The 18,198-nt window shown below is 32.8% G+C and overlaps 2 protein-coding genes across 5 annotated transcripts in view; one reads left to right on the forward strand and one right to left on the reverse strand.

Moving 5' to 3' along the window:
• The window catches only part of Rok (Rho associated coiled-coil containing protein kinase), a 32,420-nt gene extending 18,918 nt beyond the window's left edge, over nt 1–13,502 (forward strand). For 2 of the 3 annotated variants that reach the window (XM_088273192.1, XM_088273193.1), the window contains exon 13: nt 5,466–7,983. In XM_088273192.1, coding sequence (XP_088129318.1) covers nt 5,466–5,556 — 91 coding nt within the window. In that variant the 3' untranslated portion in view covers nt 5,557–7,983. Of the gene's footprint in view, nt 1–5,465; nt 7,984–11,714 lie in introns of those variants that run through there. The other variant, XM_088273194.1, reaches the window with a different exon arrangement.
• A 21-nt stretch (nt 13,503–13,523) lies between these two features.
• Nucleotides 13,524–18,198, reverse strand: part of qua (villin like protein quail) — a 38,576-nt gene continuing 33,901 nt past the window's right edge. For both annotated transcript variants that reach the window (XM_088273197.1, XM_088273196.1), the window contains exons 15-16: nt 17,726–17,908; nt 13,524–15,562 (exon numbers count right to left, since the gene is read on the reverse strand). In XM_088273197.1, coding sequence (XP_088129323.1) covers nt 15,449–15,562; nt 17,726–17,908 — 297 coding nt within the window. In that variant the 3' untranslated portion in view covers nt 13,524–15,448. The remainder of the gene's footprint in view (nt 15,563–17,725; nt 17,909–18,198) is intronic.

Raw genomic sequence — 18,198 nt, forward strand, 5'->3', positions numbered from 1 at the left:
GATTGTATTACGGAGGAATACAAAAATTTTGAGCCTCATCTACTATAATTGCGATATTCTCGTTATTAGAGTCGAATTGTTGTAAATACATATCACCGACAAAGAAAGGTTAACATAACACATTGTTTGTGGGAAACACTTCAAATTGTCTTTAACATACTGTTGGTAGAGAGCGGGAGACACTTATTAGCATTCTACTTGCTTACTTTTAGTAAAGCACGAGAGATGCCAAAGAACATTGTACAGATCGGAATTAGGTTTGCGGTTATATGTTTGATTAGTATACTGAGGGTCGGGCGGCAGACTGTCTGAGTATAATTAGGGTCGGGGTTGATGAAAAAATTGGAAAAAAAAATTGAATAGTATAAATTAAAAGCATAAATTAATAGTATAAATTAAAAGCTCATTAATTCAAATTTTGAGGAATCAACATTAGGGACAAATATGTATATAGAATGTCAAATTAAATTTTAAAAACACATTTACTACTACTGCTACTACCATCACGCCGTTTCCCTGCAGGAGTAGGGAAAGAGGACGGAACGCCACACTCTTTATCCTGGCATACTCTCCTAGCTTCCTTCACATTCTTAACCAATCAACTCTGTAGGCAAAAGTATTGAATGAAAACATAAATTTCAGTCAGTTGTTTTTTTCATTATTATTTTCCGCATTTCTTGCAATTTTATTTAAAATTTTGGATGAAATTTTTTTTTTTAAACTTATGATTATCAAGCTTTTTTCAATTACAGATAGTTTGATGTGAACTATAAGGACAAGAATTGAATTATATTTTCTAAATTCTGAATTTTCATTTTACTGTGCAATATTTTTATGTCTCTTCATTGGGACAACCGGTCCACCAGTATTCAAACTACTCTTTACGTCACATATATACACATATATTTTAAATCACATGCTTTGTTAGAGCCACCAAACAATTCTTTCTTGTTTGATGGTTTGACATTGTAAACTTTTCCACTGATAATATCAATAAGTGACTTTCTCTGCTCATTGGGCGTTTTCTGAAATTATTTATATTTTTTGCTTCAAAATTTGAGATGTGTATTACGTTAATGTAATATTTGAAGGGGTAGGTTCAAATTGATTATTTAAACAAAATCATTTCTCAAAATGCATGTCAAATATTGGAAAAATGGACACATTTGCATTCCAAAAGGGTGAAGACTGATCGGAGCATTTTGTCGTAACGTAACATGTTACGATGCGAGCATTCAGGCAGTCAGTACAGCGAGCCGAGCGCTCCATCCATAGTTTCGGATGCTTGCTGATGCTTGCCGCTAGCAATGTTACGATGTTATGTTACGACTAAATGCTCCGGTTAGTCTCCACCTTTAAAAATATAATTGGTTATTCCCATTCTGGTTGGAATATCTTTAAAAAAAAAGTTTTGTAGACTTTTCTTTAATAAAGTTTTAAAAAAATCTATTCCATGTCCAAAATCAACCGCTAGCTTGAATCACAAATAATTTTCTATGGAAGTCTCACTTGCACTTATGCATTTTATGTACCGTAGAACGGGGCTACTTGAACTTTGATGTGTTACTTGAGCCCAGTACAAAAAAAAAATTATCTGCATTTGGTCTACAATAATGAACGTATCGACATGATTCATTGTTTCCCTGACAGGTGACACTTATTGTCACGATACTGCAATCAAAATCACGATCTAAATATTTTTTTTGTACTGGGCTCAAGTAACACATCAAAGTTCAAAGTAGCCCCGTTCTACGGTAATTAATATTACCTACGACTGCCTAAGGTGAATAAGTCTTAACTGAGACAGAATAAGAAATAAGAAAATTAGTTTGTGGTCTAAGCTACCAGTTTAATTAGGCATTGGTATAGAATTTTTTAATGTTTACACACCTTTGATTCTTCAGCATTGTGTGCATGTTATGTGTACCAAATTGTACTTCTGCATGCAACTTTATTTTTTCGCCTCTAGATACAATTTAGTTGAGTGGAATCCGCTTATTGTGATCGCAAATAAATCAATCGAGCGCTTGTTTAACGTTATCGTAATCCGTCAACCAAAAACCTTCATACCAAATCAATTCAAAATGTTGTCTTTTGTAATTAATATGTAATTTATGGAATATGCTTGAAATCAAGACATAAAAGTCAATTGATTGAGCTCAAATAAAAATTTGATGACATTTTTAATGAAAACTGGAAAATATTTGTATTCTCGTAATGAATTATGCCTAAAATTCAAAACAATTTTTAAAAACATCTTCTGCTTAATATTTTACAATAGGCGGATTCTACATTTTTTTTTCGTCAGATTCGGATTCGGATTTCTTTGATCAGATTTTATGCGTAATACTTAAATATTATTTCGGAGATCAAATTTTTTAATAGGTTTATAACAATATAATGGTCACTTTTTGTTGTTAACAGGTGGGTAGGTATATGTATATATTATATAGTAAAGGATTGTCAATTAAAAATTAATGGAGAAATAATTTGAAAAATTATTTTACATAAAAACTAATGAGCGTTAATGTTTCCAAGCGAATTAGTATTTTCTGCTGAACAAAATAACATTAGCAAAGAATAAATATTTGGAAACTTAAGGTTAAAAAAAAACGTCTTTTTAAAGTTTAATTTTTTGTAAATTTATTTACAAAAAAATTATGACCATTTAACTTTTTAAAATATAGAATTTTTAATGTGAAAAAATGTAGAGAGACTAGAACTTTGTTATATTTTTCTAATTATGATTCAAATTATTGTTGCTCGAATCAACAAACTTTTACCATATCCATTATAAACTTACTAAAAACGTGACAAAAATTTCAGGTACTTACTTACTTTCCATTCTATGATTTTAAGGAACAGTCCACTAATTAAGATTGTGTGAGTAATGCTAATTATGTATTTTCTAAATTTAGTTAAAATTTTTATACCAACACAATCCACCAATGAGTTGTATTCTGTCAAAAAAACAGGCACTGCAAGTTCCCATTATTAAAGATACTGTTTCCTACTTTTGAATTCACGTCAAATTGTATTTTTTTGCAAGATTTATTTAGTAGATTAATGTCATTTAAATTTATATGGTAGAGTAGATAAGATTTACTAGGAATGATCTTGAATTATTAATATTGTCACATTCATCAATATGCATACAGTGAAAACTCTTTCTATCTTTCCTCAAATAATAATTTTCCTGGATGTATCGTTTATTTCTTATACCCCGAATTCATTTCATACAAAAATAGATCGCATCGATAGTTTAGCTATCATTATTTTACCACATTCATCGTTTGAATTACGCTGCATATTTGATATATTTTGTCTGTTTTTTATTTTATTATACTGCTCATAATTTTCTCAATTTTTTTACATTTCATGACAATATTCCAACGTGTGGGATAGAAACTATCGAAAGCTTGTGTGACGCAAGTTGACAGATATAGCAGAAGAGGTTGATATAGATGAAGAGGATTCGCTGCCTGTACCTTCATTTTCAGAAGCATGCACACTCTTTGGAAGATTGAAAACTTTCTACTACGGACATTCAGTATTTGATGCCAAAAAAAACATTATTTGCAAAGCCAAAAATATACTGTTGACTTCAGAAATAAAACAGTAAAAAAAAAACAAATTATGATAGCAAATTATTTACAATGCAATAAACTTTTTAAAAATAAATACATTTATTTACATCTTAAACTTGTATCCTTAGAATTTCAACCTACCAATGGTTATGCAGATGAGGACTGTATCTTTACTCGATCGTATCTCCCTTGTGTATCGATTTCTTAATCCCGCATTCATTGTTTTCCCGCATTCATAGTTTATTTCATTAGGTCCCTTTAAAAACGATAGAAAGAAGTTTCACTGTATATGTAATCTAAAGTAATAGGGTTCGACTCCTCGCCATGATAAAACATCTCTATGTTGTAGTATCTTATCTGAAACAAATTACTATATTTTTAAAGATACATATTTAGCCAATTTTTAGAATTTTCCAGTATTTATCTACTTTTTTGCACCCTTTATTTATTTATAAAGATGTAGATTAGATATCCAATTCCTTCAACATTCAGATAAAATAATTCCGTCTGCGGAAAGAGGAAATATCATGTTGTTAGTGTCAAATTTGCTCCTTCAAATTTCCCAGCTGGGATAATGAACCCTATTTTACATAAATGAGTAAATTGTCAATAAATTTAGATTTTACAATCTTCATATCCCATATTTAATATATCAATCGCTAGATCTTAGAACAAAAAAGCTATCTTCCCCAATAGATTGATATTTCAAAACTCTGTCGCTCTCTTGAAATTTGTTTTTAAAAAAAAATTGTTTCCTATATTCATCTGTCAATATTAACCACATATATTTTTTCAAGACACATTAAAATATATAGATGTGCCTGTCACACTGTTGGTATATTTATGGCATTCATTTTAGGTATTTTTTAGATAACCTTAAAAAATTGTGTTACATACATACATTTTCTTTTTACAAAACTATCAGTTTTGGGGGGCTAGAAAATTATGTGAATTACGAACTATGATTGTTCTAATTGAGGGACTTTTGCTGTTTACACTTTGCTCAAAGCAAAATGCACCACTTGCATCATGCTTTAATAATGACATTTTAAAATGGCAATGAAAGGAATTGGTAATTCTACAAAGTTTTGTCCGTTTAGTGCTTCACTTTGCGTGGAGTGTATGTGTTTTTTTATAGTCTCCGAATAAAAATAAACTTTTTTCTTCTTTAATATACATTGATCTCTAAGCTGATATTTAACTTATACATATGTATTATGTTAATATCTTTCCTGTCATAATAATACTTAACGCTTCTTAACGCCTAATTTATATCTGCATTTTATAATTTAACACCATTATTTATTTACATAGTACTTGCTTGATATTTCTTCAATATGTATTTGTGATTTAAATTTTTACCAAATTCACAACCAGTTAAACATTTTGAGATATGGCAACGATGATTGCTACAACTACCCTACACTTTTCTGATTTCTGATGAAAAAATTATAAATATTTACTATGCATCCTCTTTGAAATGCACTTTCAAATGTATTTATATAATTTCCTATATACACCTATTGGGATATAATATTTTTCTGAGCATGACATAAATTTGATATTTATTTTGTGTATGTAGTAGTCGCAGCTTTATTTATCGTCTACGTACTGTCTACTTTGTGTTGTCTATATATATTTGTTTTGTCCGTATATTGGGGTCAGTATGTATTGTTTGTAAAGTTGAACATTATTACGAAGAGAGATCTCTAATTTTGATACAAAATTAAGTTTTAAGGCATTAGGGTTACTAATTTAACAAAGTAACTCGTAGGAAAACAGCCGTTTGCGTCTTGCGAAACGGTTAATGCCCGCTTAATTCTGTAATACCCGAGGCGCTGGTTTCCCATCTAACATGAGAGGTGTAACATTTGGCAGGGAGTCCACCAGATCTTCGCTGAAGGCTTACATGAGCAAAAACCAGAGGGCCGCCACACTTCCCGCTAACGCATCTCTCGCTAACAAATGACCCTGGACCCAATGCCACCGCATACACCCCCGCAACTAGGGGACCAACCGACCGACCGACAATCGTGCGCAGGAACAAGTTTCCTATCTCTACAGTTTATATAATTGAAACTGTTTTCCTTCTCTTCAAACTTCTTCTCCCGAATGCTTTTTCTAAATCGTAACCAAACTGGCTTAAATACTCCAATGAGTCGTATTGATACTGGAATGCGAAAGCTCTTTAAGTGACACTTATATATAAAATGCGGTGCTTCGGTCATTCATGGTTCTTCATTGTGTCCACCTTTTCTCACCCAAATCCAACTGTGAAGTTAAAATCCAAGATCACTGATTAAATGCATCCGAAATAGAGTATTTTTTTTTATAAAATGTTTTTCAAAAAAATCCGTTTCTGATATGATTATCGAATTACATAAAAAAATGCCAGGTTCAAGGAGGTTAATAAATTTAGTTTTGTTGTTTTTCTAAGAACTATTTAATTAATTTTTTTGAGGGTTAAGTGTCAAGTGCTCAAAATTGCGCTTCAAGCTTTTTGCACTTTCCAGTTTTGATGTTTCAAGGTTTTGATACGCAAGACATTATTGCATATTCATTTAATTAAATGAATGGAGTTGGAGTCACGCGAGTGGAGATCCATTAAGCCAGTTCTGTTACGCCTGAAGGCATGGTTAGTGTCCATCACTAATTGGTTACATCACTTTATATTTTCTCGTTATTTAGATATATAAAATGCTCATGTTTATAAGTCAAAGAGAATTATTGTACTTATTCAATCATTCTGTTTTGTGAATTTATTTATTGGATTGTGGCGTGTTCCGACGTGCGCGCGCTCTATTTGATATTATTTTGTTCCTGTTATCAACGAAATTTATATTTACTTAGAAATAATACCTCACCTTATTTATCTTGCATTATATTGTATGTACCTATCTTTAATTTTGACTAAACCGATGTTACTATTCTACGAGCGTTCTATGGCTGAAACTCTTAATGTTTCAGGGTGAATATTGCCACTAATTTAAGCTAAATTGACCGTGTATATATTCAAGTTCCTTATCACACACGTTTGTGTACAAATAATTACTTCAAGTGTCCTTCCGCTAATTCCTATAAACTAAATGATAGTGAATGTTCAGTTTGTGTGTTATTATGTTTCCGTATATGTATTATGTGCTATTGTGAACGGTTGAGGTGATGTTTACACGAAGTATGAAGTATGTGCATTTTATTTGTGGTTGGAGTATGTTAAATAACCGGCATATGATGCCACCGAGCTTTGTATCGTGTTGGTGCATTATCATTTTGTTTCATCTTATAACAGACGTTGACAACCATTATGCGCAGTTTCTGCAACTGTGGCATCTTACATGCTCCTGCCTTCTCAATCTGTATTTCAATACTACGAAGCACTGCTCGTTCTTTTTCCATATGTCGGAGGGCTTTAGTATTTGAGATATGTCCTCCCGGAAGATTTTGATAATCCCATACGGGATAGCACTCGGTTCTGCTCCGTATAAGAGAGTGGCAAAGATATAACGACATACCTTGCGCACTTTCAATTGGTTGTTCAAGTCACAGTTCGAGAATGGGAATATTCTTTTTAACAACCACATTTAAATATTCGCATACTTTATGTTTTTGGTGATGGAAAAATAATTGTGAAAAAGTAATAATTTACACATGTGCCGGTCTGTGTTTTAATAAATATTCTAATATATAAATAATTGTGGGCCGCAATGGTTAAGGACAGCTTATAAATACTTATTTCCATATGTATGTTTATTTATATTTCTCGAGTATGTTGATACAACACAAAACAAAGGACCATAAGTGTGAGAATAAGAACATGTTTGTATCAAACAGCTCAGGAGTATAAGAACTTAGTATTAAACAGCTCATGAAAATATAACCTCAATGTTTAAACATTAAATACCATCTGGAATCACCTTTTTAGAAACATTTACTGAAAAAAACAGATAATTTAGGGTTGTGCCTCTTTCTAAATTGTACATATATTCTACCTTACAATTTCCCAGGAGTTTGTAGATTAGTATGTATTACCAACACTCCTTTCAGACCATGTACTTATATACACCGTGCTTTAGGACCAGATTATGAAACTTCGGGGATCATTCTAAATGTTAATTTTTGGTTGTATTTGTCAAATGTCACGCAAGAAACACGAGTCAAATTAGTTGTAAAATAGTTCAAAGTCACATGTCTCAATAAAGAATGCTATTTTGCAAGACTAGTCAATATAACCTGCACTCATACACAGTTTATGCTGTTTGTATCTCTTGTAGGTAGAGATATCCCTGTGGCGCAAATATCGCATAGTTAAAATCACTAATAATATGTATACTTTTAATGACCCCTTTCTGCTCATTTTTTACCCTAGAATTAAATGTTAATTTTTTTGTACAAAAAATATATATTTTTTAAATTTCGATTTAAGGTAGCACTGAACTTATTCACAAAAAGTTTCATAAATTGATAGCATTTTCTTTTTTTTTTTTAAGCATTTTTTCCACTTATTCACAAAAAGTTTCATAAATTGATAGCATTTTCTTTTTTTTTTAAGCATTTTTTCCCACAAGTTTCTGAAGTTTAGCTGGTCCTCGAGCACAGTTTGCTTATCACACTTTAGAGCAACTTTTCACATTGTATTTTTGTAAATTCTAAGTAGGCTATGAGGTGAAAACGTGCTTGTTTTGCCTTTTAGCCCATTTATTTTTCTATGTGTCCATATTTCAACTGACTTGCAAGAGTCATGGTGACTTATCGGCAGATGTACGATGCCCGAGGAGATTGGATAGTCTTTTTTTACCAATACCTGGATAGTCCGTAAGGTTTTGACGATATGTGTGGGGTGGTAGTCAAAACATTGGTCCAGAATGTGATAACTATAAACCTTTCGCCCCGTCTGGGGAGATTTGCTGCTGGATGAAAAGTTCACTTACAAGTGACTTAAATAATCTAAGCGTGGTTGTTGAAGATGGGTTTTTCAAAATTAATTACATATGTGAATATTTTTTTCAATTTGCATGTTAAATGATACGATATTTTTCGTAATAGAATTTTGAAATGGAATATGCCATCTTTGAAATTAAACGTCTCAGTCGAGTACATATCCTCCCATCTGCATTTTTTTGTAGTATTTTCATTTAAATTGCAATAAGAAAATAGTGATAATAGGAAATAAAGCAATAATATATTTGATAATAGAAAAAAATGGTTGTAATAATTCTAGAATATAAAAAAACTATTCTAGACGAAAATAGAATCTTTCGATATTTGAATAGTTTTGAGTCTTTTAAAAATTAAGAATAGTTGCAACACTTGAATTTTTGAAAAATATATTTCGGTTATTAATGAAAATATGTGATTGGGAATAACACCATTATCACATTGCTTACATGTTAATGCACATTTAAGATTACAATAACTCCGATTGGATAGTATTATATTCTTCTTTTGGAAGTCTAGACTAGTGTGAAAAGTATGAGCTTAAGAATTTTTGATGACATTTTACTATCGGTCTGTTTTTCGTGAATATTTATAGGCAATACTTTCTACATTATTTTCCGAATTGAAATAGCAATATAATGAGGCTGTCAATGTACCTGAATCAAACATTCATGTGTACAATACTAAATCTAAATCTTTTCATATGATTAAAACACTACCCAATTAGAATATGTAATATAATACAAATAGTCTTCATACAATGCTTTGATTAAACATGTGCTTTAATTCTATTTCTTGTTCAAAAGTTATCTTTTAGCTGTGCCAGTTCTAAATACTTCTACAGAGACTTGATATCGATATGAAATATTCTGAATGCCATCATTTATTTTATTCCTGATTAATATTTTATGTTTTATTTGTCTGACAGCTAGACAGGTCGGCTGTCACAAAAAGGCCGTTTTTACTTTAAAATTCATCACATTTATCAATTGCTCTCAATGATAAATAATTTGATAACTCAAGATGTTGAAAAATCCATTAAAACGCTTTTTTAGATGTACTTACATCACATTTTTTTTACAAAAATGGAGGTAGTAGAATATTCTCTACATCCTCTATGAATGGAATCTCTGTTTCATGGAAATTGTATATAAGGGTGATTGATAAATGTTTTGAAATTTTGAGAGTTTTTCCATCAGGGTATTTATAATATATTTGCCGCCTGGGTAGTGTAATAGTAAATGTGTTTGGCTACCTGCAGGAGGTCCCGGGTTCGATTTCCAGCGAGGGTGTACATAAATGTATGTGATCCGTCTCTCTAATCTGCTAAATCTAAAGCGTAGAACACATCACCTCGCCTTCATGTAATTAGCAATTGAGATAACACTGTGTGATGCTGTGCCTTATGCACCGTTGGGTGCAGATAATGGTCAAGAAGTTGAAGAGAAATGAAAACATTTAATTGACCTCAAGAGTTCCCATTATAATGACATTTATTTACAGTATTGTACAAGTTATACTAACCCTTATGATTCCTATGTGAAATGTGGTTTGACAGTGTTCTTATGTGCCAACTCCTATGTCAAGTTAAGCTCGACATTTTATGGTACAATTTCAAAAATACACTCACACCTCGCTTTGCGTCATTACTGAATTAAGACTCATTTTCGTGTGCGTCATTATTTTTTCGAATTGCATTGTTTTTTTAAAATTATTATTCCGAGAATCATTTTTTAATTTTCTAAAAGGTAATTTCCCGTTTTGCAGGTTTAAATTTTGTTTAAATTTCGGGTTGTCCGCCTCCGTAGTGTAATGGTCAGCACGCTCGGCTACCGTTCTGAAGGTCCCGGGTTCGATTCCCAAGGGGGGTAAAATAAATATAAGTGATTTTTTCACTGTCATATTTATTCAATATTACCCTGGACTGGTACCTGAAGCGGAGGGCTGATCACCTTTCCTTCATGTGTAAACGATCAAGATAACTTAGCGTTTATATGACGCAGTGCCCTATGCACCATTGGGGTGCGGATAAGGGTTTTATTTTATTATTAAATTTCGGGTAATCTTTTGGAATGTATCTACGACGCAAAGTGAGGTCTTAGTGTACTATGAATCGACAAATTGATACACGCTCTACAATGTTCCAATACAGAACTAATGTGGAATCTCTTTTTTGAAATCTATATTTTAAATTAATTTATTGGTGCTAGGTAAAAAATAATAATGAAGGAATTTGGTAATGCGAAAGGTTAATATATATTTGGCAGGCCTTTACCTCTTTATTCAGACAGTTTTCGCCTACAAATCAGAAAATGTTTTCAATTTGGTGAACATCATTTACTTGAGATATTTTATTTATTGTTTCGGCATTAACTTTGTGGTAAGACATGTTACAATGATTAAAGAAAACACTTGTTTTTTACCACTTGAGTTTTATTATAGATTACATGTTTCAGAAGTTAAACTTCTATCATTCAGGTCTGTATAATAACTATTATACAGACCTGAATGATGGAAGTTTAACTTCTGAAACATGTAGTCTATAATAAAACTCAAGTGGTAAAAAACAAGTGTTTTCTTTAATCATTGAGATATTTTCATACATATATTTTTTTAAATGATCGCAAAATTGCCATAATATCACAAACATAAGTATTATGTACTTTTCTTTGAACTTTTGACCACACCCATTGGCGCATAGGGCACTGTATCGTATAGGCAGCGTTATTTTGATTTTTAACTATACGAAGGCAAGGTGACCAGCTTCGCGCTTCAGGTGCCAGTCCAGGGTGAAATCAAATAAATATTTGAGTGATTAAATTGCGAATATTTATTTTGACTCCCCCGGGAATCGAACGCAGGCACTCCAGCACGGTAGGCAAACACGCTTACCATTACGCATCACGGAGGCGAATGTACTGTTAAGACTTAAAATGGAAATACAGAACTCTTTTTTTTTACATTTTGTAAGGTGGATGCTTCTGAACTTTATTTAATACATCAAGTATTACTGATTTAGTATACAGTATTTAGTGTTGCTATACCTATATTCTAATTGAACTTGACAATAATGATGCTAGCTCACTGAATATACTGCCTCGGGATGTATAACTATTAGACAACTTGTATTTTAACCTCACAATATTTGCTGTTATGTAGTTTTGTGTAAATCGCACCAATTACTAATTTCAGAATTAACATTGTCACGGGACGCAATTGAGTATATGGAGGATAAAGAAGACTGTGATGAAGAAATGATACAAAACGAAGGTGTACTTAGGATTAGTAATGTACTCGACTCAATGTGAATGTAATTTGACTTACTCATTGACTATACATAATGTTTCAATCCACCCAGTCTAGTTTGTTGTGTTAAATTATAATGCTTTTACTTTAACCAAAGCCATTTGTCCACGCAATGTTTTATACTAAATATCCGCAATTACAGTCATCCATTCGGCTTTTTGTTTTGTGTATTGAATTCTACACGCGGCGGACTCTGGAATTACCGGGCGCAGCTTGACGACCGGGGATGCTACGGATCAATTTGGCAACCTAGCTTTGTAGAAAAAAAAAAAACTTAAAGCACTTTTGCCTTTTGTGCGATGAGTTTTTATATTTTTATATGTATAAATTTAAACTGATAAAAGATTTTTTAATATGCTAGGATTGATCGAGATCTCTTCCTCATCTGTCCCGGTAATTGTCAGTTGCGTAATACGCCACCTCCACCTCGGAGGTTTTAAAATGATTATTTAAGGCTGTCGAAAAATGAAAGCTTTTGTAAGTTAAGTTTTTAATATAATTTCTTAATACATTAACCATAAACTGAATTATTTTAGTAGCATTTATTTTGTAGAGATTTGTGTGATTTCACAAGTGAAATTGACTGGAATTGGTTTTATCTGGGCTTTGTGTTATACTATGCATAATGTGTAAATTAGTGTATGGTAGCGAGGTAAGATGGTAAGATGGTAAGATGGGAAGAGCCCAAGTGCAGCTGGTGTACAGGACAGGGGACAGGGAGGGTATGTTTTACTTTGAAGTAGACTGGTGCTACTTTGAGTCTACATTTAGTTGTAATGATCATCTCATACGCTTGTTTCACGTTTTCGAGTCATTGTACAGAATATAGTTACTCTCTTTACATTCCCGCTTCTTCTACACTTAGTTGAATCTGCGTGTTATGGTGTATATTCCGTTGTTGGTTCATCTCATTGTTTCTACTGGTTTGTTTACTTAACGCGTGTTGTATATTTTCTTGTTCTTATTACCAAAAATAGATCTAAAGCTTCATTTTGCCGATAAGAAGTAGACTGTATGGCGTCAGTTTGTTGCCATTTACTTGCGATGTGGATAGCTTCTTCATTTTAACTTACGCTTTATTTACATCGGAGCTTCCTTAATATATTACTTTAATCGCGTTGTAAGTTAGTGGATTGATTCGTGTCTATGATTTCATTACTGTAAAATGATTAAGTTGTAATTGTACGAATGGAGGGGTAAAGTAGCGGGCTCTATATAATAGAGGCGCTGTGGGCAGCGCAGGGAGTTCCTTCCGCATTGTACTTCATCGCCGTGTTACTTAGGAGGGTGTTGAAACGATTCCCACATATCCAAATAGCTACTCCGTGGGTTTGTCGCTCCGCCCGATGCGTGCGGTGACAGGAGTGGGTTTCTGTCGCTCTCGCTCTAACACGCATTAAAAGGAGCTTCTGTTACTCTCGCCGATATGTGAGCAGGATGTACAGGAGCAGGCTTCTGCTGCTCTAACCGATACGTGCAATAACAGGAGCAGGTTTCTGTTACTCCCCCCGACACGTGCGGTAACAGGAGCGCTAAGTTATGTTTCCAAGAATTAAAATTATTTTATTGAATTTTACAAACTTTGTATATTGTAAAGATTTTAATAATTAAATTGAATCTAGAGTTAAGTGACAATCATGTAAACAATAAATAATAAATAACATGTTGAATAAATTACTCTTTTATTTTATATTATCCAACCCTTACAATGAGTTATACATAATAACTCGCTTATAATATAATTACCAACAAGGCATAACATGTTCGTCTGACTGAGGCAGTGTTTTTCAACCTTTTTATTCGAGTCCACCAAGCATTATTATAATTACTTTCAAAAAGTTTTGAGTATCCAATTAATGTGGTACACATATATACTTTAGTTAGAGAAATGCAATGCAAGATTTTTAAATGTTAAAATTTGTCTCCATTTAGGCAAAACTAACTTTCGGTATGTTTAGAAATGTCCTCTTCTAAGGTAAACTTTGAATGCTAGTGGGAAAAACTGATTGAAAAACACTAGATTTGAGCTTTTGAACAGGATATATGATGTTACAAAATACCAGCTACAAATCATCACCCCACCTGTAATCTTTGTCTATTTGATGTAAAGCCAGATAAAAAAATCTTACTCAGTGCAAAAAAAATTATCAAATACATTTTTTATTAATTTCATAATTTTTTCCTTAAATCTAGTTTTTGGCTGTGAGATAGTGCGTGCATCAAAATAAATATAAATGCGATCATCTTGAAAAACACAATGTAAACTAAAGTGCTTTAAAAAAATGTTAACCTGTTGCAATATTACAAATTAAGATTCATAATATTATACCTATCCCTAAAAATTCAATCACATTTCATACAACCTACAATACATAAACACCTCACTCAGTCCGGTCGATACATTAACTGTATGGCAAAAATGGACCAGTCAAAAAAAAATTCTTATCAATATGGCAAAATTGATGATTTCAGAATTATAATACAGCATACTGAATTATTATAATTATGATATTTGATACAGTACATTTGATCACAGTGACAACCAATTTTTTGATACAGAAATGAAGACAAAGATGAATGTGAATTTCGGCAGTTAATTAACTATAGAATACATATCGCTCACTCCTTTCAAGAACGTCATAAATCAAAAATCGACAATTTTCAGTTGTGCATGTTTTCGGATTGCCCAGAAAATGTACTATATCCCAGCAAAAGAGGCATTTTTTTTAACCTTATATTTACCCGCTACAGGGCTGAAAATGTTGTTTTTGCATTTTGAATAAAAAGTATTGTTTAATTATTTTTTTAAACATACTAAATATTTTTCAAATGGAGAAAAAACCTTCAGGTTTTACCTAAAAAGATCTGTTACACAGTAAAAAGTTCAATAAGTAGCTTGTTATTTATTTTTCATAAATTGTGTTATATTTTTAAACTTTAAAAACGTTCTCTTGAAAATTTAAGTTTTTTGATTTGTGACGTTCTTGAAAGGAGTGAGCGATATTGTGGGTGTACTGGCAAAAAACGTTAAATTGAAAATATAAAATTTTGACTTAATGATGCATACTATAAAGTTTTTAACATTCTATAAACTGGCAAAATACACTAAGTAGTTTGAAATGTCATATTAATGTGTTTTTAAAAGATAATTCAACTTTAAGTTTAGATAGCGGGTATTTTATTCAGGCTAAAAGCTTTAAATAACGGATTATTCAAACAGGGATTTTAGAGTTAATGTTTTTTGACAGTATACCCACGATATATTCTGGAGTTTCCCGTGTAGTCTTTCCTTCTCCCAACGTTGTGGCTACCATTACGGTTGAAATTATACAAGAGTTAGTGAAAAAAAACAGTTTATCACAACTAAAAAAAAAAGTATTTTCACTCCTTGTAAATTAATCGACATTAAGTATCACGATTCCCTTATCTACTGTTCGAATTGACAATGTGATATTTGGTGAAAATAAAATCAATTTTACATTTTTATTTAAATCACATAATGTAGTTTATCTGTAATATTGCTTGGTTTTGGCCTAATTTGCTCAACTTATTGAACTGACCGGACTAATGGAGGTATTTCCGTATTTTTCGTCATTATTGTAGTAGGTACTTGCTGATTCTCAAAAGAGTCCCGCCATTTTCTTGAAATCCTTTTGCTTCCAAATTGGGAGGGTTTTGAACTTATTATAAGATACTCCGAATGTGGATACAAAGTCGTCGTGTGTCAGGTATAGCTGGAAAAATATAGTAAAGTATTAAACCGCCCACTCCCACAATCTTTATAACATATTTTTTTCTTACAACATTTTTTGAGTGTCCAAATACTTGTTCACAAAACCTGGATTGTCTCCAATTACAGGAGTTATTTTCATATTATTTTTTGACATCTCATCAAAGATGAAGAAGAATATGGAAGTCTGGGCATTTACGGGGCTGACGACCGTCATAGGCTGGTTTAAGTGATCACTTTACACACGTGTAACATTCACCAATTCTACCCATTATTGACAACCACACTACTCAAATTCTTGGAAGTTCTATATATATGAACCAATTTAGAAACCTTGTTCTTGAATCACTAGAACTTCACTAAAGACATCTATTGGTGAATGTAAAGAAGCTCTTTATTAAGCAGAAACTCTTATAATTAGTATGTGAGGTCCAAATCCTGGATTTCAATCACACACATGAGAAACGCCAGAAAATACAAAATTGGTCAAATTATAAGCTTAAGTAATAAAAATGAAAATGGTATTTTCTGGTGTTTCTCATGTGTGTGATTGTAATCCAGGATTTGGACCTCACATACTAATATAAGAGTTTCTGCTTAATAAAGAGCTTCTTTACATCTCACCAATAGATGTCTCTAGTGGAGTTCTAGTGATTCAAGAACAGGTTTCTAAATTGGTTCATATATATAGAACTTCCAAGAATTTGAGTAGTGTGGTTGTCAATAATGGGTAGAATTGGTGAATGTTACACGTGTGTAAAGTGATCACTTAAACCAGCCTATGACGGTCGTCAGCCCCGTAAATGCCCAGACTTCCATATTCTTCTTCATCTTTGATGAGATGTCAAAAATTATTATTATTTTTTCTTATTATCTCCAAAAAATCTATCGGACCACGGGAGGTTTGACCTGAAACTTGTCCTTTTGAACTGGAATACGAATTGACGTCCCAAGAACTAACAAAAACTATTACTTTGCTACTATTTTTAATGACTTAGCCATTTACAAAGCTATGAAAATTATGTATGCAATTGCTTTTTCTTAAATTTACCGTTAATTAAATTAAGTTTAATAATAAAAATAATAATAAAACCCTTATCCGCACCCCAATGGTGCATAGGGCACTGTGTTATATAAACGCAGTGTTATCTTGATCGTTTACACATGAAGGAAAGGTGATCAGCCCTCCGCTTCAGGTACCAGTCCAGGGTGATATTGAATAAATGTGACAGTGAAAAAATCACTTATATTTATTTTACCCCCCTTGGGAATCGAACCCGGGACCTCCAGAATGGTAGCCGAGCGTGCTGACCATTACACTACGGAGGCGGACAAGTTAAGTTTACCGTTTACAATACTTTTGGCTCCAGCTCAGGTATCTCTTATATTAATTATAATATTGATTTACCGCTACATTTGATATATTTAAACAGAGACAAAGAAAATGTTTGAAAAGAAAATATGCCAGTCTGGATATGACTTACAACTTGTCATTGGCTAGTTTATGTGGCCATTTTACACACTTTGTACCATTCACCATTCTGGCCATGGGTGAATATCCATATTTATCATAGTCTATATATCCCATGGAGGACTGATCACTTTGCTTACATAGTATTATGTTTATTATTTGCACATAATTAAAAATCGAGATAACACTGGTTCGATACAGTGTAGTGCCCTTTATACTATTAAGTGTGGATAGAGGTAAGAAGAAGATGAATATGAATACTGATCTGTCTGCCTCCGTAGTGTAATGGTCAGCATGCTGGCCTACCGTTCTGGAGGTCCCGGGTTCGATTCCCAGGGGGGTTTAATAAATATAAGTGATTTTTTCACTCTAATATTTATTCAATATTACACTGGACTGGTACCTGAAGTGGAGGGCCGATCATCTTTCCTTCAAGTGTAATCGATCGAGATAACACTGCGTTTATATGAAGCAGTGCCCTATGCACCATTGGGGTGCGGTAAGGGATTATTTAATATGAGGAATCAATCATCCGCAAGTTGCTATTGCCATCTGTTGTCGTTTTTGTGAAATAAAAAAGCTGTAACCTTTAAGACCTCCATATTCACTTACAGATATCTCAAAAAACTCTTGTCTCTTGAGATATTTGTAACGTCTCGATAGCATCCCTCTCGTATTTGAAACATGGATATTTACCTCCTTCAGAAGAGGGTCGATATTGGGCGGCAGTTTGTCCAGCGGCCCTCGAAGCACCGACAGAGGATACTTGTCGTATTGGTCAAACAACGAGGTTTCCGAGTTCCCGTTGGCCGCCCCGTTGCTGTCTCCGTCCACCCGCCCTTCTATTTCTTTCCTCACTCTGTCGAAAGACTTGTGACCCTAGAAAACAGGCAAATATGAAACAGAGATGTGTATACATTTGTCGTCCCAACCAGTTGTCAGTGTGTATACACTAACAACTAGTTCGGTCGACTTGGCTGACCATTTAAAAAAAGGCTATTTCAAGGACCTTTCTTTAAATCTCTGGCCCCGCTTATTCCCCTCCCTACAGATATCCATCTCATCCTGGCGAGCAGGAACCCAAATTTGTACAGACTGTTAGTTGTTTTTCTAAAATTAAATAAAATAAATTTATAGTTTATCTTTATAATTTTTATCATATCATATTT

Source organism: Brachycentrus maculatus, unplaced genomic scaffold (assembly GCF_059751285.1).
Source record: "Brachycentrus maculatus isolate JH-2025_06_01 unplaced genomic scaffold, ASM5975128v1 h1tg000559l, whole genome shotgun sequence".
In the NCBI taxonomy this organism is placed as follows: Eukaryota; Metazoa; Arthropoda; class Insecta; order Trichoptera; family Brachycentridae; genus Brachycentrus; species Brachycentrus maculatus.